Here is a 22,795-nt window from a genome sequence, read left to right as displayed (position 1 = left end):
CAGTGAATCACTACAGTAGATGGAGTTTGGAGTAACAGCACGGGAGCATTAGCTATGTACATCTCTGAACCAGGTCTCAAAGTGGTCTCGAAGGGCGCATCTGACCACAGGGTGCATTTACTTTTTATTCAACAGTTTAAAACTTCTCAGATGGTATCTATGAACCCAAACCCTTGAGAATAACTGCAGCTGAAAACCCTGCTGTCATGTGTCACTGGGTCACCACTCAGGACATCAGGAAAATAGACATAATACAGCCATGAAACTTCCATTAGGGGGCACAAAGAAAGATTCACTTTGGTGAGCCTCCAAGTGACCTCGCATTTGCACAATCAGCCTGCTACCCAAAAACTGACAATAAACTGAGAGAGCAGGCAGAAAAACATTCTGGAAGTAGGTCATACTTGCAGACATCTCTGTACGTCTGTATGGCGGTGTCCATGTAGTGTGCTGGGTAAGGTCTGGGAGCTCCAGCCTGCAGAAAGGCTGACACTGCAGCCATTTCCTACAGAGGACATCAGGATGAGTGGACGGAAGATGAGGAGAGATGGAGTGAACGAGAAAGTAAGGAGGAAAGAACAGCGAAGTCATGATTAGAATTGTACATGCGGTGGTAGGCAATGGAACGCCCTCTCTGAGGATCACAAGCTTCACACACACAGCAGCACAGTGGGTGTGCATCACAGTCAGAACCTTGGATCTGATGATGAACTTGCTGTTAGAGAGGCCTGATGGAGACCACGCTGCCTTAATGCAGAGGTTCTCAATGTACCGGGGACTTATGAGTTTGCAAATAAGTTGACGATGCCCATTTGTTACACTTATGGCGTATATCACATCTATAGTCTTAGTTAAGGGAAAGAACAACACAAGAGATATGTATTAGAAATATATTAGTCACAGCTTCTAAGAGTTATAGATTTGTTGGATTAGAATAAATCTATGAATTATTATAGATTTAAAAATTTAAATAATACTTTTGTTGAACTTTTAAGCTTTTTGCTGAAATGAATGATACTGAAAACATTTGACAGACCCCCTGGCAGAGTGCCATGAACATTTGTCTTGGGGAATTAAAGCTATGAACCCTTAAAAATGGATCATTGTTGTTTGCACTACCCTGTGAAAATCGATCTAAAATGAAAACCACAGTAGCTAAAGCATTCATTTATTTTGCAGCTGACAGCTAAGTTGACCACAATGTACGCTTGTGATGTCATAGTTCAAATAATGTTATTGTGTTGTTTCTCCATTCAGATTTGTTTAGGAAAAATACATTTTGTATATATGTATTCAAATTTGATGAAAACAAATGTCTGATTTTTATATTTTTCTTAATTTATGACACAATTTCAATACTTATCAATTATGGTTTAATGACTCACATAACCTTTTAGCTCAGGTTGTACAGGTTTTAGGGGTATGAAGCATTTGAAGATACTCCAAGAAATGACATCACAATAGGCAGAAATACCTGAGTAGGCAGTGAGTTCAAACGACACAGAAAGCTGGGCGTGTGTGTGTATGTATGTATGTATGTGTATGTATGTATGTATGTATGTATGTATGTATGTATGTATGTATGTATGTATGTATGTATGTATGTATGTATGTATGTATGTGCGTGTGCGTGCGTGCGTGCGTGCGTGTGCGTTTTCTCACCAGTGCCCCTGCAGCATACAGCATGGCCTGGTCTGACAGAAAGTCTTTCTTGGCCGTGTGGTAACAGCTGTAGGCCAGCTCGTAGTGCTGGACCAGGAAGCACAAGTCGGCCATCTTCCTGATCTGCAGCTCAGGGGCTTCTGGGGGATATCTGACACCACAGACGAGAAAGATCAAACCAGCAATGTGTATAGTGTTCACGGTGGTAATGTATCAATACATGAATAAATCATATGAAGGGTGATGCTTACAGAAGGCCACATGTGCTCTTTGGTTCACTGATGCCCTTCTCTGGAACTTTCCCTCCACCGAACCACTTCTTGGTGGCAGTGAACAGAGACCGACTCAGACCTTTCCTGGAGACCAGCTGTGGACGGAGAGGCAGAGCACGTGCCTTAGTGCTGGGAGAATGTTGGGGGGGGGTGTCAGGCTTCACGGAGCCGACTCAGCTAGTGTTGCTCTCACATTCTATGGGAGCCATAATGTAGTAATACTATTTACAAGTGTGTGTGGAGAGTTGTGAAACTGTATCACAATCAACAAATCTGACAATGGCAGCGGACAATCTTTAGTGAGGAGGTTCGGCCGGGCAGCATGAGCTTTTGAGCCTTGGATTCAAATCGCTTTTGGGAAGAACATGAAGTGCTATATAAGTGGCCATATGGTGGCGCCACTGCTACCAAACCACACCAGAAACTAATCATATTTACATTGATGTTTGGCCAGACTTTAATTTGTATTTTCTTTATTTATTTTCAAATCTAAAAGATTTTAAAATGAAAAGACAAAGAAACAAAAATGACTGTACGGTCATCTTGGAGGCTGCAGTTTGTGGTGCTGTTATATCATCATCTGTCGATATTCTATGTCTGTCTGCCTCTGTGGATCCATTTCAGTGGTGATAGAAGAAGCTGGAAGTGAGTGTCTATTTATCACATGGGTATATATAGTATGGAAGATCAATGCATGGAGCTGTACCTGGTCGTTGAGCTGCCGGATGTTCTTCTCTATGTGTGGCAGCAGGCCTCTGAAAGTGAACTCTTGGATGAACTGTCTGATGTGGTCGTGGTCGTTCAGGGTCAGACATGCTCCGTGGCTCCCTGCTCCCCCCGCCAGGCTCTCTGGATCTCTCGCACCTTTCTTCAGCTCAGGGTTGATAGCACTGAGGGTGTGCAGGCTACCCGAGCTGCTCGCTGTGTCCAGCTGGAGAGGGTGGCTTTCCAGGCTGTTGGAGGCTCCGTCTGGTGGGGAACGGTGTAGAAACTAAGCTCAATCAAGACATTATTTATTTATTTGTCGCAGTTGAAGCTCTGCTCCTGGATAAGGAGTAGATGCTGCTGTCGGGAGCTGAGCTCTCCTCCCACAAAAGCTCCAACAGCAGGTCAAAGGCTGATCTGGGTCTGACTGACTGATTTTGCTGGAATTTGACAAGGTGGCACTGATGGCAAGCATTCAAAATAACTATATCTGATGGTCTCATTTAGAGGCATCAGTGTAGAGTGTTTCTTAACAAGTTAAAAGTTCCTCACAGGAACTTTAAGTTAAAACATGTAGGTATTAAAATAATTTGGAATAGATCCTGCTCAGATAACTCAGAAGACAGCTGTTGGTTGTCTAAACAAGAGGAAGTCAACGTTAAGGAGCTGTTGAATTGACAGACCTTTCTCTGTAGTGTGATGGCTGTCCACTTCAGCTGGACTGACGTTATTCTCAACAGCAGCACTGTTCACAGCTGCAGCTGCATCGTCAAGCATCTCCTGCAACAGAGGTCACCATGATGACACAGGGCACATTATTAGACGGAACACCACAGAGAATCCTCCGGCTGATGTGTTGTGCTCTCAGTGCCTGCTGATGACACTGGACCATGGTCAGTCAGTGCAGCGCAGCGCAGCGCTCACCTGGTTCGGCAGATTATTTCTGTGCAGGTACTGACTCCAGGGGTCTGGAATCTGCTCATCCTCTTCAGCAGAGAAGGTACGAGAGTTCATTTTCAACAGGTAGCAGCCCTGGTGACCGTACCTCTGTTTCATATCCTCGTACACTGAATCTGCCCTGGAGAGGGAGCAACACCACGGTCCGGTCATTCATAGCTCTTTAACAGAGAAATACACCACGTAATATACAACGCCGATGCCAAGTGGAATTCTTTTCAGTACCTCTGTTCGCCCCCGTCGCTCATATCATGCAGTAAGACGTAGTACTTGAGCGTGTTGGGGATGAACCACTTGGGGTTGGTGTAATCTCCGCTGTGCTGGATCCTGTGCTGCTCCTGAGAGAGCTTGAGGAACTGCTCCACAGGGACCGTCTCGGTGGAGGACACCACCAGCAGGCCTGACAGCACCAGAGCGTCAAGGACATACAACCATGTGGATCAATAACAGAGCAGGTGTACTCAAGCAGAAGGGTCTATGCGAGCCAAACACTAACAATAATACAAGGATTCTGACACACAAAAAAACCCAAACTGTATTTAAAGTAGTCTCGTACTTAAAATGACTCATTCTCTATCAAATACAATCATGGAGTTCAAAATCAGTTTTAAATTGAATGATAACGGCTACAGTCGGACAGTTGGGATGATAATGACCATGTTTAGAACCCCTGTTGACAGCGCTGCACTGTGGCTGCTGGACTAGCCTTAGCTTTACAGGACGAGCTAATGTTAGCATCACAAGCTAATTCACAGCTCATAATCTCAAAGGTCCATATTCAGAAAATACCCCATCACCAAAAACTTAAATTTTCATTTTACTTAAATGTATTCTATTATTCATATATTTGATCTGATATTAATATACATTTGATCTTGAACTGTGAGCCTGGCAGTGTGTTTACCGTTTGCTTATGTTTTTCACATAAACTATTTAAAAGAAAGTTTGAACAGTTTTCCTTATTTACTGTGTTTCGTGTATTTTGTCTGAGCTCTCAGTATTGTGAAGTGAGCGACACTCAGTTGGGAAAAGGTGATGTTGGTGTATTTCTGGGCAAAAATCAAGATTAAGCAACATTTCAATCAAAATCTGCATATTATTTAATGTTACAGAGACATATTTAGGATTTGAAACCACAATTTTAGGAGCTTTAAGGGGATACAAATGTTTAAAAGTTTATCAGCAAGATTCTAACTACTCTTCACTATTTTTTTCACTACATACTTTTTCCTCACCCTCCCCTCACAGTGGGGATTTCAGACAGTACAAGTCCTGCTGGAGTGAATAAACAGCACACACTCAGTGGTGCATTCAAGCAGAACATGTGACATGGCATGAGATCACACTGATGAACCAGGACACTGCTCAGCCTAACTGCAATCTTATGAAAAGACCTGACCAGAACGTGTGGACTCTTTGTGACCAGAGGTGGCGGAAGGATACAGGCGAGGTAGTGGTTGAGGAACTCATGGTCGGAGGCGGCCATTGACTGCAGGAAGTTCTCCCTGTAGGCTTCAAACCAGGGCGTGGTTGCTAGAAACACAGAGACAAAATGAGATGGAGGATTTCATCCAACAAACAATCACTCTACTATCTGCCTCTCTACTCTCTATCCATTGCACCGTATACCACTATTAGAAAGGTATCACAATACTCTGCCGTTAAAACCGGTACTATATGCTGTATTAGTATCAGTACTTTAAGGAAGACAGTGTTTTAATAAGAGATGTGTTTGTGAGTTGCGTTGTTGTGATGGGGCAGCGTGTGTGCACAGCTCTGCTTCCACTCGCTGTGCCAACTGTTTTTTGTTTCTCTCAAATGCACACTGCAAATACAAGTGCTTTTACCAACCAATCGCAGCTCGTCGATAAAGCAGACGCACAAAGTGAAACATGGCACTGAAGTACTGTAGACGAGGGTTACGAGTTGTTCCTATACTTATGAAGGAAACACAACAATAACAGAGAGGCTCTGCCATATGAACCGAGATGGAAAACTCTTTGTTGCTCTCACATCTTCAACAGCATTCGCAGCGTAGTACAGCTTCACGCCTTCGTTCTTAACAGAGCATTTTGATAATAGGCAACTCAACTGAATAGCTTACAGTGCTGCTCGTACATATATCTCTGCAAGGATTTAACCAGTTCTAAGCAGCAGTGTGACATGTGAAGGTAGAAAGATGTGAACGTGTAGCTGGTCTAAATTATGGGTTCTCCATTTCTGGTTAAGATGTATGAACATACGATGGTAAAATAATCCACTCCTGTTTTATGGCTTCTTCTCTCATCCTCCACTACCTTGCATTGACACTCGAAATATTTGTTTTAATACAAAAAAACAAACAAAGAATTTGAAGTTCCATGTTCTGTCATCTATTATTACATTACCTTCTAAATGTTTCGTTTTTTGCCATGGTGTTGTTTCAGTATCAACATGTTTTGGCAGGTATTGCATCAAAGTCATCATTTTAGTATTGCAACAACACTACTAACCAACTAACCACAGTTGTAATACCAGAAGCATTAATACCCATTGTGAAGAAGGAGGACAATGTGTTTATTTCCCATCAGTTATTATCAGTTCCATTGGAGCAGCATGCTAACTTCTCTTCAGTGAATGAAATGAGCCTTTTGATCCTCGACTACTAAAAAGTGGAACATAGCTGTCATCTTTCTCCAACACACTGAGACTGTTCCAGCTCAGCTGCCAATCAAGCAGACGCTGTGTTGCACTTCGTCATCCAACAGTGCACACCAACACCAAAAGGGAGGAACCAACCACTGCAAAATATGATTGGTTTTTTTGTCCCTTCTCTGAAGAGATGGAGATACAGCGGTTGGTGAAGGGAATTAAATGTGTATGACACCAATACTGCACCTGCTTGAGTTTGTGGACATAGTGAGCTAGAAGACCTCCCCCTTCACAGGGCTGTCACACTACAGCTCAACATGGGCATTGTGGAGATGGAGGCCATTATTCCTCTCCTGAGACCTATCAGCATCATTGTCTGCTAGGTTGTGAAGCAAAAGTTCGACAAACACAAATATGCTGACCTCTATAATGCTCATCTAATGGGATTCAGGCATTTTAACTAATTCATTTGGTTTTTGAATTCACAGCTCTGTAACTCTACTCTCTGATCTCCAAAAATCTCAAGCGTGGCAAATTATTCCAACTACTTGTTCTTGCACCTTTGTTCTGAAAAACTCAGGGATCAGGTGAACCGTAAACCACCACCGTGTCAGTAAAGGCAGAGCCCCACCACACGCAGCGTCGTGAGGGGGCTAAAGGTAATAAAGGCTCTACAGTTAAGAACAGAGGAAAAGAGGATCAGGGGCCAGATGCATTAAACTCTGCTTCTGTCTCTACCTGGTTCTGTGTTATAAATCTCAATCATTGTGGAGCACATGGAGCCTCATTTACACCTCCACCGTTTGGATGGAGAAACAGCCTCACATATCAGTTTACACATCTTGTCCCTCCACCGTCAGAGAGAAGAACAGCAAACAAGAAGTTCAGTTTTACTTTGACGGTGTGACAACAGCACCAGAACAGCTGTCATAATGCCATTCATTTAACTCATGTAATATCTCAGGGCCAATAATTATCATCAGAAAAAAGGATTAATTATTAAAATCGGTAGAGCTCATATGGAATTACTTAATGAAATTAAAATATCATGCACCCGGGGAAAAGGCTCAAATGTAAATGGAAAAAAGTAATACATTTCTTCACTCATAGGCAATTACTTGTAATCAAGCTTACCAATGCAACTTTGATTGACATTTTACAGAAAGATGAATAGTAAAAATAAAAACATAAAACAGGGATTATGGGAAACAACCAATACAAACTATATTCTACCATAAGATAAAATCACCTCATATTTATTCTCCTCATCATTTCTTCTGCAGCTGGCTCTAGAAAACTGTGCCCGACTGGTCTGTTTGAGGTGAGACATTCTTCCTTTATAAACACCACTTAATGTGTGGGAAAAGGTGTACGCATGGTTTCTGTCCACACACATTTATGCATCTGGCCCCATCTCAAAAAGAACCATCTCCACACATAGAAGAAAGCAGCCACCACATAGTAACAAAGAGCAGAGAGACAGTGCAGCTAGTGGAAACTAGAAGGAGAGAAGCTGAGAGGACTACATCTATCCACACATCAGCCAGGAGGCAGCGATACCTGTGTAGTGCTTGGAGGTGCTGACTTCAGACAGTGTTTCTTTCCAGGCACTGTACCAGGGGGCGCTAGCTTTAAGAGAGTGATCTGATAGGTGGAAGCAGACAGCCAGGGCTTGTGTTAGCAACATCTCTTTATTCAAAATGAAAAGTTACAGGTGACCAAGGAAAACACAGGGAGGAGAAGCATGATAGAGGCAAATGTCACATGGCCGTTCATTACATTAATTACATTGTTCCTCATGCTAATTGTTTCATTGTAATTTGAAGTAGAGAGCAGCCTGAAAAGTAACTGGTAAGTAACCCCACCCCTGGAACGCAGACTGGCCAATCACAGCATAGCATCGGCCAGCTCCAACCAGGGTGTGACAGCTGTCTCTGCTCCGCTGACTCATCACTGCTCATCAACCCTTTCACAGTTGTTCTTCATGTTCAGGCTGGTTTAGTGGATTTGGAGCAAGTCGTGGTTAATTGTTGTGTAATAGTGATACTCGTTAACTTGAGAGGTTGGATGGAGATATGTGGTTCTAAAACATTAGTGGATCTAACATTAGCAGAGTACGTTAGCACACCGTTAACCAGTGTTAGCACTTCTATGCTACGCTACCTACTGAAGGTATACAGAATGTCTACACATGCTGCCTTTGCTTTTGCTTTGTAATGATTGTAACAGTGAATAAAGACCGACCGGATTTAAAGGCTTTACTTAACAGTGGTGTTCCTTAGTATCATTGTGTACACCCTAAGTCTCTTAATTGCACCCCCATTTCCTTCACTTGTGTCTTTTCCTTGCGTCTTTAGGAAGGAAACCATTCGAGGAGAGAGGAAACAAGGAAATATGTTTTAAGAGGAAAGAGACGTCCTTTCCTTTGTATCGGAAAAAACGTCTGTTTCAGTTGTCAGTTGGCTTTAACAGCTGGAGAGACTTTTGAGAAGTTTGTGTCTGAACTCATGATCACTGTACTTTTACTTCATCACTGCCAGAGTAGAGATGTTTTTATACTGTCCTGTTTATAAGCGCAGGACTGAATTTCTACCGGCAAAATGCGTTCGTCTTATTTATGAAATATTGTGACGTCATTATTAAATAACCCAGAATATGATTATAGCTTCTCTTTAACACTGGAATTAATTTATTAGGCTCCATGTTTCAGGTTAAACTTAAATTATATAACTCATCACACGAGACACTCACATTGATCAGCCTCACGTGACTGAATGATGATAAATGATGTAAAAAGTGTTTTGTCTCTCTGACAGTTTTAAGATTTCATATCACTACATTTCTATTTAGTTAATGTCATTCTCATAATGACAGACAATTAGTAATATGTATTTTGTATTTTTTCTAGTCTGAATATCCATAGTTTCACACTTTAACATCATGGTGACATCACTAAGGGTTAGGGTAAAGAAACACGAGCAGCAGCCAGCATTCTATCCAGATTGTTGTTTGGAGGTAAAACTGAATATGAATATGTAATGTCGACAAAGGACCACCTGTGGTCTTTGCATACATAAGCATGGCAGGAGAGGAGTGAGAGGCTCGACGACTCAGCAGTAAGCAGAATTGGATGCCACCTCACTACATGTCATCATTCACCCATTCACACCCATTCATACACTGATGGGAGGAGCTACCATGCAAGGTGCCACCTGCCCATTAGGACTAACTAACATTCAAACACCCGCGTACATTGTAGCTTTAACCTGACAGGTTAAGCTTTTACATACAAAAAAGTGATAAACTGATCAAATATGATGCACTCTTATAGACTGCACTGCCCAACAGTGTACTAAATTGTTAAAACTACATCCACCTCAACCACCTCCATTAGTAAAATGCTGATTCCACATTAATGCATCAGTAGTAACACCCCAAGAACCAAAAAAATTACTAGATGATAGTGTAGAGCACTTATAGGGGCCTATTTCTGAATTAAGAGTTTATTCAAGTACATGTAAATGACAATTCAATGTGCAACTCTTCAATAACTAAACACAATCCGTGTTTTGACACGATATCAGCCCAATTAGAACCAGAACCGAACAGACGTAGAGGGTCCTGACAGAAAGAGTAACATGTTCAAATTGTGTTTTTCTCCCACGATGTGTTCCATGACACGTTCCATCAATGTCTGCTTTGTGACTTACCCTGCGCTGGTGTTAGCTAGCCCCATTTAGGTTCCACTACTGGCTGAAATAATTATGGTTACCTCAAGTACTCTCTGAAGGATTGACAGCCCACACCGTCTCTTTTTCTGAGACACAAGAACGGGTCAAAGGTCGTTTTGTCTCTTTCTTTTAGGTTTTTTCCGACCACAAGACAGCCAGTATGATTACACACCACTTCAGACTCCATTTTACGTTTATATTCTTATTCCTGAAAGTCTGTCCCTGGCATCTTCTTTCTGTTCGTCGTCACGGCGTGAAAGACTGCCAACAATGATTGGTCGGGTACCAAAGTAGTCTGTCCTGTCTCTAGGCTGAGTCACGGTAAGAACATATGACTATAGGAAAAATATCATGTATCACTTTGTATTATATAATGTGTTTTGGTTGAAAAAAAAATGTATATCAGTGTATTTATCATTATCGGATTATTGAAATCGGCATTGATGTTAGAAACTCCTGTAAGGGTCCAGAGCCGGTCCTTACCACTGAAGTTGAGGTCGTAGTCTCCTGCCGTGATCACGTTGGTCGCAGCCCCCTCCTGTGGCTGGCAGGATAACACCACTTCATTGAGCAGTCGGCGCTGGGCGGGGCTGAAGGCAGCGGATGCTGGGATTGGGCTCGTCACCACATTGTTGACACAAATGCGTAGGTTTTTCACAACCTGCACCTGGTTATTGGGGTCCCGGATGTGACCTACGGGAAGAAAATGACAAGCATTTATTTAAAAAAATAATTGTTATAGAAGCAAGCGGCAACTGCGGGTTCAAACGATCAACAGTTGCGCAACCTCTCCGCACATAATTTTTGAAAAGGAAAACTACAGAACCTGGACATGATGCTGATCAACCTCATTTCAGACCTAACCCTGATCAAGAGCCCACTACAAGTGGGGATCAAAGGAATCAAGGCAATACAGTGACACTTATCGGTTATTTGGATTGTCTTTCATCGGGGATCCTGCTGCACCAACCCTGTTGTGCCGAGCATGTGGGGAAAATACATCCAACAGTGCCACAGTCCCTAGCAAGTATTTTGTTCGCTTGTGTGATTGTAATGAGAAACAGGTAGTTTTCATGAGGACGGACATGAAAGCGTCTGGGAGAGCTCTCATAGCTAGCCACCTACTATCTGAACTAGTAGCCGAGTCAAAAATCAGCACAAGCTGCGACAGAGACACACATTTTGTCGTCTAAAAAAGCCGTTGTGAACAAGACTCTGGGACCAGAGGTTGTTACCCTCTTGGATAGCACAACTGATGGACGCACTGAGGACATGTCTGCAGACATCAAAAACATTTGTAGAAGGTGCTTATCAGCGGGAAATTTGCAATGCAGCTTCATGAGTCTACGAACATAAGTGGACATGCTCAACTCTTGGCCAGTGAGCGCTTTGTGGATGAAGACGCCATCAAAGAAAATGTCCTTTGTGCAAGATATTGCTCACAAAAACAACAGATGACATTTTTTAGGTCACATCATAGTAAGCATGCTAACGTCCGTGTAAACTGCGGCAGCACTGGGTCCAACGGTCCATCCGCCTCACTTCCCACCGCTCCAGAGAAAGACAAGCTACCTAGCTAACTAGCCAGCCATCTGTCTCCTTACGGGAGCAACTTGGGGTTAAGCGTCTTGTCCAAGGACACATTGACATGGACTAGTGGAGCCGGGATCAAACCACCGATCCTCTGATTGATGGACAACCCTCCTTCTTGTGACTGAGCCACAGTAGGAGTATGAACACAAGGCTGAAACTAAAATCTTCTCACAAACGCAGACAAAATGAACTTATTCATTCAAAGATCTCCCTCTGGCGACAACTTCTGGAAAGGGCCTCTCTAAAAATGACAAGCACATGTCAACACTGCTGCATTGTGTGAGATGATTGGAAAACATTTGAAAACTCTTGAGAAGTTATCCTTTACTTTCCCCTCAGGCTACATCGAATCATTCAACTGGGTTACGGGCCCATTAGCTCATAGATTTAGAAAAGGTCAGGACTTTGGAGGAGCAACAGCAACTCACTTTGTTTGACTGCCAACCAAGGAGTTACTATTCCTGATTTGCCATAACATATGTGAGCTTAGCTTTTCGAGCCTCACTGCTATAAAAACTAAAACCAGAAAAAGAGAGCGCCTCAGGATGAGCTATGTATTGTGGCCAGGATATCAGGTGTGTTCATCTAAACAAGGCTAGGTTTCCCACTGAGTGAGTATATCTAATGGTCTTTATAATAGGCTGCTATGTTTATATATTCAGCATTTGGGATGGTGGTATTCATGTATTGGCCTTTTCTAGGCTCTTCACCATTTGGTGCACATACTGCTATTTGTGTTACTTTTCTCCTCATCACAATCATGTGTGTTGTCTTCTGAAGTAAAGACAGGTTGGTTTAAATCGCTCTCTAGATGAACGACTCAATTTCAACTCTCTGTGCAGACCTTTGTCGACCTTACTGGCAATGAGAGTAATTACGAAGAAACTGTCCACGAGTCGGACCGGCAGAAGTACTGATATGCTTTAGTACCTTTGTCTTCTTCATATGTTGTCCTCCCAGTCACTTATGGCTGATGGATGTGGTTCTGTAAAACCATCAGATCGCCAATGAGTAGCTGAATGTTCCCAAATATCTTTCATAGTTTACAACGCTAAGTAGCATTGTAAACTATGAATGATATTTAAACTGGAGGAACAAAAAAACAATGTGTTCAAATTAGGTGAAAAGAAAATGGGCGGGGCAGCATATGGCAAATTTCATGCCAAAAGTTACTTTGGGGCGGCGTGTAAAGAAAATATAAACAAAGAAACATTAGCCTTTGCTCTTTTCTGGCAAATTATAATTCATTCATCTTAAAAATATGACAGCAACCAACCTGTCCCGAAATAAGAAGTAAGCAAAGCTGGCTGACATTAACTTTAACTCGGCTTGATGTACCTGTACGTTCGATAGCATTTTGCTAACATTAGCTAACTTCAGATGTACAATGTAATGTGTCCGTGAAGATTGTGAACCCAATGTAATGCGACTTACATAATAATGTGACCTTTGAACGGACGTAGCATATCCAAGTAGAACAGAAAAAGGCTAAAGTCTACCGCGGTTCTGTTTGCCTTCAAGGAATAAACAGGAAGTCAAAGAATCAGTTAGTTCCTGTTAGATCCGATCTGTAGGCTACTTGTAGTTTGCAGACCTCGTTCGGATTCATTCATACCTGTTTGTAAATATATATTTATGTTGAAATGTATCTGCATTGTCTGCTATCCTTTGTTCTTTTTATGTCTGCCTGTGAAACACGTTGATGCTCGTTTTGATATGTGTTGTATAAAAAAAGCTATATTATTATTATCATAATTATTATTGTTATCAACCACAAGATATGTTTTTAGACAAATACGTCATTGCACAACATGAGACTAAAAGCCAACAATCAAGTGTTAAATATTACAATTACACAGAAAATTTGGATTTAACATGGTGTTTGTTGTCAAATCAAAGAGCCAATCAGCTCTCTGATCCGGAGACAGCCAGGCATTTCCCATCATTACATTACATTACATTACAGTCATTTAGCAGACGCTTTTATCCAAAGCGACTTACAATTCATTATCTATCTACACACCATAGACGCAGCTACAGGAGCAATTTTGGGGTTAAGTGTCTTGCTCAAGGACACATTGACATGAGACTAGGAGGAGACTAGGCAGGAGCCGGGGGATCGAACCGCAGACCCTCTGATTGAAAGGCGGCGCCCCGCTCTCGTGAGGTTATCGTTGACCACGTGTTCATGACGTCAGAGCAAGTCGGGCTCAAGTAGGACACAAATCTAACCAGCATGCATTGTATATATTCCAAGTCTCTTATTTGTCATTTCCTCACTCCTCGATTGAACCGTAAGTTGTTCTGTGCCACCATATTGACTGCCATCCCAAAGCTCTTATTTCTGCTCTGAGGATCGAGGAGCGAGAAGGGATCTCTGACGATCCATGAACGAGGATGCATGAGAACAGCCTTCCAGGAAGTGTTTCAACAGCCGACACGCCCCCTGTCTCCACTCATACCAGAGTGAAGACAGATCCAAGTTTTATATTTGATTAGTTTTCTGATTCACCATCTGGTTTAAATATATGTTCATTGTAGACTGAACAACAAAAGGACCACAAACAACTTTCTTCATTTATTAGAAAGATTTGTCTTTTCATGATCTGATTAAAGCCAGAGAAAGCTGAGAGATGAAACACTTTTTACATCATTTATCATCATTTCATTCAGTCACGTGAGGCTGATCATTGTCGGGTTAGATGAGTTATATAATTTAAGTTTAACCTGTTTAAGTGAAAATTTTAATTTAAAAACGTACAGATGCAAATAAGTTATAAATAAGACAAACAAATTCCACCTCTAGAAATCAGTCCTGCGCTTAAAAACAGGACAAAGAACACAGAATAAAGAACACAGACTGTGTATAAATACTCAATGCAGTTTGTTAAAGAGGTAACAGGCTAGAGAGACAACACCTCTACTCTGACAGTGATGGTAACTGAGACTTTATTAGTTTTTAGTATTAATAGTTACTATTATTAGGTACAGTGATCATGTGAACAGACAAACTTCTCAAAAGTCTCTCCAGCTGTTAAAGCCGACTGACAGCTGATCCAGCTGTGATCAGCTGATTCGCCATCATCAGAAACATACGTCGCTTCACGTGAAGATACAAAGGAGAGGACGTCTCTTTTCTCTTAAAACATATTTCCTCGTTTCCCCTTTCCTCGCATGGTTTCCTTGCATCCCTGGGGGGAGGGACTAAGACGCAAGGAAAAGACGCAAGTGAAGGAAACGGGGATGCAATTAAGACACTTGGGATTTACCTAATGTTCGCCGATCGCCGGTGATTGATTCTAAGCAGTACTGGCTCATCTCGAACCATTATAACAATGATCATTTTGGGCGTGATGTATTCCTATGAACCATAAACGGTGTCATTTTGATCGCAGATCTGAAATGGTCTACAGAGTATTTAACAAGCCGTTCTGCCAAACGGAACAAATTAATTAAACAAGTACTGTAAAGTGATTAGATTGGTCTGCCAACGTGTTATTACATCGGGATGCGAGTGTTTGGGACTACTTGGCTGCAGTGGTCCGTCACTGCCCCTTGCTACCGTGGACTTCATCTGGAACCAGCTTGTTATGTTGTCAGTGGTTTGTGACACCATGGCGTGCATCTTGGTCTCACTTGGCGCTATTGAGTTAGTCTTCATGTGTGGACTGCAACTAGAGCCTATCAGCCAATTAACGCACTTAACTTCTTGAGCTATTTCTTGATGATCGAACAGAGCAACAGACTTGTTAGCTACCAGTCTTAAAGCTTCTCCTTGAGACCCGCTTTCAGTGGCTCAGTGTTCAGGTGTCAGTCTGCCTCTCAGGTGTCAGTCTGGACTGTATCTCCCCTCCGGTCAACGCACACAGCTGCTCAGAAACAATCCAGTCTGCTAGCCGTCGGTTAGCGCTGAGCTAATGTCAACTTCGCAGGCTAAAGATGCTAGCTACACCACCGAAGCTCCGTCTGTGACAGCTGTGACAGCGACAGTCCAGAGTCACGGTAGCTTGTGAATAGTTGAGCTTACCTTCGGACGTTAGTCTGCAGAAAGGCCGCAGCAGCTCAGCGAAATTCAGGTTGTTCTTGCGAGTCACTCTCTCCGCTTCTTCACTACATAAGACGGCCACCATTGGGACAAACGAGTCCTGGACGAACTCCTGCACGGACTGTACACATTGGGCCATGTCGGACCAGCGTCGACACCAACGAACACACTGAACCGAGTCAACTGTCCTGTAGACGGAGAAAGCCGGACTATATCATTTCACTTCCTCTACTCCTCTTCTATTCGCAGACGGCAGCCATGTTGAATTCGCCAACCCACTTCCTGTGTAGAGCTGAGACGATCACGTGACGCATGACACCTACTTCCTTTTCCTCTCCACGTGACCAGTGTGCGCTGACGTTTCACCTCTCGTAACTATTTCTTATAGAATAACAAGGATAATATTCAGCAACACAAATCCATCTTCATGGAATATTGTTTTCACAATAATTATGATGGTCTCCTCTTTACTGAAGAAGAGTTTCTGCCAGCCAGCATACAGGTTCATATCTGTAATCCACGAGGATTATGCTAAAGTCTGGTGCAATACCCTCTGGTGTCTGTATGCTGTTTAATCCTCAGCAGAAGGGTTGATGTCGGACAAATACCCTTGATATCTCCAACATACACTCCCTTCGGATTTTTCACTCAATTATTTTGGTAATAACATCAAAATAGCTCTGATCCAAAGAGTATTACTACATTCCCATATGTGATTTCACATTAGAATCAATTTGTGGATGATATGGCATGGAAGAAGGCTTCTACCTAATCAATATTTAGACATTGATGTAAATTGTAGTTTATGTTATGGATGCCCAGAAACTGCATTTATTTTGGCATTGCCCAATTGCTTACATTTTCTAGCGAAATGTATGTGCTTTTATCACAAAGAATATTGATGATAGTTTGTCTTGCTCTGGGGGAAAGCATACAGCTGTGTGTATAATAGAATATATATACATATTTATTTATTTGGTACACGTTGCTGGTTCACTGCTTGTGCACATACATTTGGGTATCTGGAGTGTCTCCCAACCAGGCAGCAACCTCCAGTTTCTGAAAAGTGAAGCCAATGTGGAAGTGAATACATTCTCTCTACTGTCCATCAGGGGGCGACTCCTCTGGTTGTATAGAAGTCTATGAGAAAATGACTCTACTTCTCTCTCGATTTATTACCTCAGTAAACATTGTAAACATGAGTTTATGGTCTCAATCTCTAGTTTCAAGTCTGCTTCAATACAGCATGATGTTCATTTAGTAAATTATGGTCCATTTAGACCATAAAGCAGGGTATGCTTTAGGGCGGGACTACCTTGTGATTGACAGGTTGCTACCACTACCAGAGCCGTATACAGCATCTCTAATTCACTCTGCAGTCCAAACTGAGTCCACAAACCAAAGGGTGATGTCATGATGACTATGTCCACGTCTTATATAAAGTCTGTGCTACCAACCCACAAACTGAAATAAGTACTAAAACAAGCCATTCCGATTTGGCTCCCATTCTTATGTCACATGCAGGCTCACTAGCATATACCGCCCACTGCTTGAGAACTACCTTTTCTGCAAGCCAATCAGAGTAGACTGGGCTTTTTATTAGAAGGGGGGTTTAAAGCGACTGGCGCTGAAACAGAGCGTGTCAGGGGGAGGATGACAATGTTCTGATGTTCTCTTGTTCCCCTGCACCATTACATTACACCACCATCACCAGCCTGGCCCGTTGATACAAGGCAGGATGGATCCATGCGTTTATACATTTAATGTATTATCTGGTAGCACATGTGATTACTTATTTCAACAATTATGGGGATGGGGTTGGTCGTTTACGTAGTGTCACTGTAATTACTTTGGTCATGAATGCTTCGGAATTTATGCACACTACATACACAAGATGGTGTTGATTAATCACATTCTATGCATGGAATGGTTAGTACAAACAGGACATGAGGCACAGGCTTCCTACGTCAACTTTTTTACTGAGCTTGATTCAGATCAACCAAGACACTGAAGAAAGGGTTCAAAAGCATTGTTATGCAGCACACAAACATTGGATAAATGTATTAATAACAAACGGCTTTCACTGAAAACAGCAATGACTGTCCATCCTCTCCTGGCCTTAAACACTCATATTCTGTTCCAGTCAAATGATGACAGTGTACTCCCTTAAAGTTGGGGCCTCTCTGCCTTAACAAGGATGGCTTAACAAACCACAAGAATGGAGTTTCATGTCGTCTTACACTTTAATACATCAGCGGCAATGTAGAAACATTATATACAATACAGTCAATACCATCTGCCAAGTAGTATGACTCAAGGGTAATAAAGTGATGGCCATTTGCCAGTCAGATGGTTTTACCATCCAGGACCAGATCATCACAGACACTACTTAATGCATCCAGGTATAAAGGCAACAATGTGGTGCGCCACAGGAGAAACAGGTTACACAGAAAGGGACCTGGGGGGGTCATTTGATGTTGCGAAATATGCGGCGAGCGTGATTGGTTTTTATGGCGGCCAGAGCTGCCTCCAGTGTGGCGATGAGGTGCAGGAGGGTGCTGGGGTCTGTCTGGAGAACCCTTCTGCTGAGGTCACCGCGGCTGTCACACCCTCCCGTCAGGAGCAGGCGCATCGTCAGCATGGGAATGACCTGCTGACGGATCGGACGACTCGCCAACTGGCAGAAAGACATATGGGAGAAGAGGTTCAAATCTCAACCAAAAACATGTTGGCGTTGTACGTCCAAGACAAAAATACGTTTCATATCAGCTTTGTATCACATGGTTAACGTTGTGAACATGCTCCACTTGAATCCAAAGCAGATGATTAATAATGTCCTAATGATCTAGCATATACACAGAAACACACACACACACCTGTACGTCCAGTCTCCATTCTAGGTTGTGGTAGGCAGGCAGGTTGGAGGGCAGCTGACTCAGGATGCTACGAATCTGACTGTGGTGTTGCAGGTAGAGCTGCAACACAAACCCTCACACACTCAGCTGGAGAGCAGGTAACTGTTATACAAAGTGTGCACTGCAAATCATTTCAGATCAAAACAATGGAGTCAAAGTTACCTGTAAAAGGATCTGGTTAAGCTCTTCACCAAACCCCAAAACCAACACCGAGTCCAGAAAATCCACTTCAGAGATCTACACACACACACACACACACACACACACACACACACACACACACACACACACACACACACACACAGAGAGAAAAAAAAATATACCCACACATTATAAATGTCACAGACCGACAGTGACGTTTAAAACATAGTTAAGCACAATTGTAATTACTGCATTCTAGGCTCTGATCATGTGCATGCTGCCTCACTGACATGATGTGCTGGGACCAATCATTAACGTGATTATATCTGGGGCTCTCCTGCTAAAAGTCTGAAGCAAACAAAGTCTATTAAAGTGGCAACAGACAACCGGATTGGATATAACAGAATATAGCCTAGTAGGCCAAGTTTCATCATTACTCATTTTAGGAAGGACATCAGACACCAAGCATTAGCTAGCGTTGTTTAGATCAGTGGTTCTCAACTTTTTCAAGAAAAAAACGTTTCTATTGCCATTTCAACCATAACCCGAACCCACACCTGTACACCTGGTCTCGATTAAAGGTTGTGGTCATTCCTCCAATCACCTTTAAGTCAATGTCAAACAGTCTTTCTGAACCTCTGCCATGTCAAACAGAGAGAAGTGTCACAGTGTGTGTGAGTCACCATGTGTTTGGAGCTCTCGGTCATCAGATACATCAGGCCTTCCACTCCATGCTGCACCATTTCCACCGGAACACACAGCTTTCCTGCAAGCAGTGGGTCATTATACAGTCTGTTAATCACTAACAATAATGAACATAAGCCACACAAATAATCATGAGATGGGTTGGTTAGTGACCACAGAAATTAAACCAGGTTATTCAAAAATGCACTGTCTCAAATCAAACTGTACTAAATGATTTCATTGATCATCATTAACTGCAGACCTGACACTGTGTGAGCTGTAAAGTGATAACTGTTACTTCTACTTCTCTTCATGAAGTTTAGACTGTTTTGGAGATGTGTTGTATCAACTGTAAAGTCCTTTTGGAAGGTGTAGTATGTGGTGCTATAGAATAGTGTTTTACTGCCAGGTGTTAATAATAGCACTCCACATATATTAGTTAAAGATGTTTAACTGATATATGTTGTTCACTTCAGCAAAGTATGACTAAAGATGACAACTATTACATATTTCTAAAGCAACATAAACTATGACAACATTGCAGTACAACAAACCTGAATAAATACTGTATAAATACAGTGTATATATATATATGTATATATATCTCAAGATGAGCAGGAATGTTTTATGCCATATTGCCAATTACAAGTCCACTACTGCCCACAGTGTTGAATACAGTTTTTAACAGCAGTCAGAGTGGACCAGTCAGCTGCCTGGTAAGGAGGCTGTGATGAAAGCTGTGGTCTTACTGGCTGCTCCCTCGTAGATCTTGGGACTGCTTCCTCTCCTTAAGAACTCCAGCGCTATGCGACCGAACTCTCCAACCACTGAGGACAAAAAACACATGGACACATAGGGTCAATTTACCAAATCGATGTGTTTCAATTCATATTCAGGGTTAGAATTGTATAGATAGAAGTGATGCACCCGCTCTCCAGAGGTGCTATTCTGATACAATCCAACAATTCATTTGTTATACACAGAAACAGCACCAGACTAACTCGTTGACAGTGGCTGCACTGATCTAGGATCATGGTAAGGGGACCCCCGACCCCCCAAGCTACATGTCATTGACCCAGTCACACCCGTTCATACACTAATGGCAGGGGCTATTTGGGGCAATTTAAGGGTTCATTGTCTTGCTCAAGGACACATCGACAGAGAGTAGCCGGGGATCGAACCACCGATTTCCGTTTGAAGAATGACCCGCTCTCTGAGCCACAGCCGCTCCAGACAATATATCCAACTTTTACAACAGTCTTCAGTGCATAAAAATAATATTTGGGGGGGATTTGTCACCTTACTTTAATATTGACAGACACATCACAGATACTGTATACTGTACAAATGTAAAATGTAGGGGCATACCCTAAATCGTATGAAATTAAAAGTATAAAGTGTGGTAGTGTTACATCATATAATCTGCATTATATTGTTGTTTGAGCTTCTGCACTCTTGCAGGAGGCTGAGTATTTGCAGTAAGCATGTCTCGTACTTGTACAAACTAATTCTGGTATACTCCACTGATCATCACACAGGGAGAGCAGCTTTCAGGATGTTATTATCGTTATTGCATCATTGCTGTCAGCTGACAATCACACCTCAGTTGTTACAGCAGCCAACATGTTGTCATGGTACTGATCCAAGACTAGTTACTGACCTGCGGCATCAACTTTCGGCAGGAAGGAGAGGTGCTCTTTATGGTCTTCAGACAAAACCAGCAGCATCCTGAACAACCGGTAGACTCCTAAACAACCGGTGGAGTCCTGAACAGCAACGGTTTAACAGTCGGGAACCAAACACATCTATCAACCCGGAAAACCACTTGGACGGATTTCCCATAACCCGCCCTACTTTGCCTCTGATTGGCTTACCCTGGCGTTCCTACCCGAGGTCTAACCAATCGCACTACTCATGTCTAAACCTAACCAATCCAGACAACGAAGGAAACGAGTACTAGCCAATCAGAGGCAGGGTAGGGCGGGTCGTGCCTTCGCCCCGCTTCGCCCGTATCTCTCCTTCTTCGTTGGTGTTTTATTGCAGCATAACATTACTCCCTCCTCTCTTCCTTAATCATTTCCTTCGTATTTTTGCTGAGTCCGTGATTTTGAGCCTGTGATGAGGGTTTAGTAGGACGAGTTACCCAAAGTGTTCAGTGTTCATATAAATGAGACATTACGTGATGACAAATATACAAATATGCGACCTTGTCATTAAGAAACAATCAAATAGCGTCACAGAGCGGTTTCTTGAGTTCATTGAAGTGAAGGATAAAACTGCCATTGGCCTTTCTACTGCTATCAAACATAACAAACAAACTCGTAGCCCAAACCTAAGATGGTGCAGCGGTTATGCGTGACAGTGTAGGCGGCGTGCAAATACTTATGAAGGAAAGCTACCCAAATGCAATAATTGTGCATTGCTACGCACACCAGCTAAACCTAACTGCAGCAAGTATGTGCATCCAGGATCAGTGAGCTGAAGGTGTTCTTTGCTTATCTGGCTGGTTTTGCCACCTTCTTCTCCACCTCACCGAAAAGAACGGCTGCTCTGGCGGAGACATCAGACAAGCGGATCCCGCGGCCACCCGGACCGGCACACGATGGGATTTTAATAGCAGGACCGTGAATGTGGTATGGGAAACTCGGGAAGATATACTGGAGTGTCTGCATAACATTCGCACTCAACCAGGATGGGACAAGGTGTCCATCAGCGAGGCATACGGCCTCTCCATGCACCTGCGGGACCGCACGTTTCTCCAACTGCTGGAGTTCTTTGCCAAAGTTATGCCAGAAGTGGATGTTTCGTATGGCATACTACAGAAAAGAGAGATCGACGCATCTGGGGTGAATCGTGCCGTGGAGAATTTCAAAGTGAACGTGAAAGAAATCAGAGGGAGATGAGATTGAGATTGAGCAGATGAGATTGGTAACCAAGTCAGTGAGGGACCGGGCACAGCAAAGCGCAGGAAAACGAATACTCCTGTCGTGATGAAGAAGGCCTGTGATACCATGATTGCGCAAGTGGAGGACCGGTTCTCCAAAAGTGACCATCTTATTGCCGCACAGTTGGTGGACTGCTCACTGTTCCCAAAGTTTGTGAAGTCATTCCCGGACGCCCAACTCGTCTGTGCTATCAAGGATCCACACAGGACGGAGACAAACATGATCACTGAACTACAAATGAGGCAAAGAATAGTGAAACGGCTCCATATTGATGAAAACAACACATACTTTACTCCAAATCAATTGTAAAATGATCAAAGTCATTGATTATATATTGCACTCGTTGAGATAAAAGACTGTCGAATAGTAAAACTCGGGATCCCCCAGTCAGAGCTGGCTGATGTGGCCCGGGAAAGGGAAGTTTGGGGTCCCCTGCTGGAGCTGTTGCCCCCGCGACCCGATCCCGGATAAGCGGACGAAGATGAGATGAGATGAATAGTAAAACTCCTCATGT

The 22,795-nt window shown here is 42.8% G+C and overlaps 2 protein-coding genes across 3 annotated transcripts in view; both read right to left on the bottom strand.

Moving 5' to 3' along the window:
- The window catches only part of trappc8 (trafficking protein particle complex subunit 8), a 29,200-nt gene extending 13,333 nt beyond the window's left edge, over window positions 1-15,867 (bottom strand). Inside the window, exons 1-11 of one of the 2 annotated variants that reach the window (XM_068707756.1) lie at window positions 15,579-15,867; window positions 10,442-10,651; window positions 7,788-7,871; window positions 5,040-5,129; window positions 3,822-3,996; window positions 3,564-3,717; window positions 3,323-3,419; window positions 2,641-2,903; window positions 1,914-2,029; window positions 1,663-1,813; window positions 405-505 (exon numbers count right to left, since the gene is read on the bottom strand). In XM_068707756.1, coding sequence (XP_068563857.1) covers window positions 405-505; window positions 1,663-1,813; window positions 1,914-2,029; window positions 2,641-2,903; window positions 3,323-3,419; window positions 3,564-3,717; window positions 3,822-3,996; window positions 5,040-5,129; window positions 7,788-7,871; window positions 10,442-10,651; window positions 15,579-15,735 — 1,598 coding nt within the window. In that variant the 5' untranslated portion in view covers window positions 15,736-15,867. The remainder of the gene's footprint in view (window positions 1-404; window positions 506-1,662; window positions 1,814-1,913; window positions 2,030-2,640; window positions 2,904-3,322; window positions 3,420-3,563; window positions 3,718-3,821; window positions 3,997-5,039; window positions 5,130-7,787; window positions 7,872-10,441; window positions 10,652-15,578) is intronic. The other variant, XM_068707757.1, reaches the window with a different exon arrangement.
- Window positions 15,868-17,563: 1,696 nt separating this feature from the next.
- commd2 (COMM domain containing 2) lies at window positions 17,564-21,155 on the bottom strand. Its single transcript, XM_068707761.1, has 6 exons — window positions 20,997-21,155; window positions 20,086-20,163; window positions 19,336-19,418; window positions 18,674-18,748; window positions 18,473-18,571; window positions 17,564-18,273 (listed from the first exon to the last, which is right to left on the bottom strand). The coding sequence occupies exons 1-6, from the start codon at window positions 21,061-21,063 to the stop codon at window positions 18,064-18,066; spliced, it is 612 nt and encodes a 203-aa protein (XP_068563862.1). The 5' UTR covers window positions 21,064-21,155; the 3' UTR covers window positions 17,564-18,063.
- Between the last annotated feature and the right edge of the window lie 1,640 nt (window positions 21,156-22,795).

Source organism: Cebidichthys violaceus, unplaced genomic scaffold, assembly GCF_023349555.1.
Source record: "Cebidichthys violaceus isolate CVI_PGR_0920_01 unplaced genomic scaffold, fCebVio1.0.p SCAF_13, whole genome shotgun sequence".
Taxonomy (NCBI): Eukaryota; Metazoa; Chordata; class Actinopteri; order Perciformes; family Stichaeidae; genus Cebidichthys; species Cebidichthys violaceus.
The sequence above is the reverse complement of the archived record's forward strand: the minus strand, read 5'-3'. Positions and strand labels throughout refer to the sequence as shown.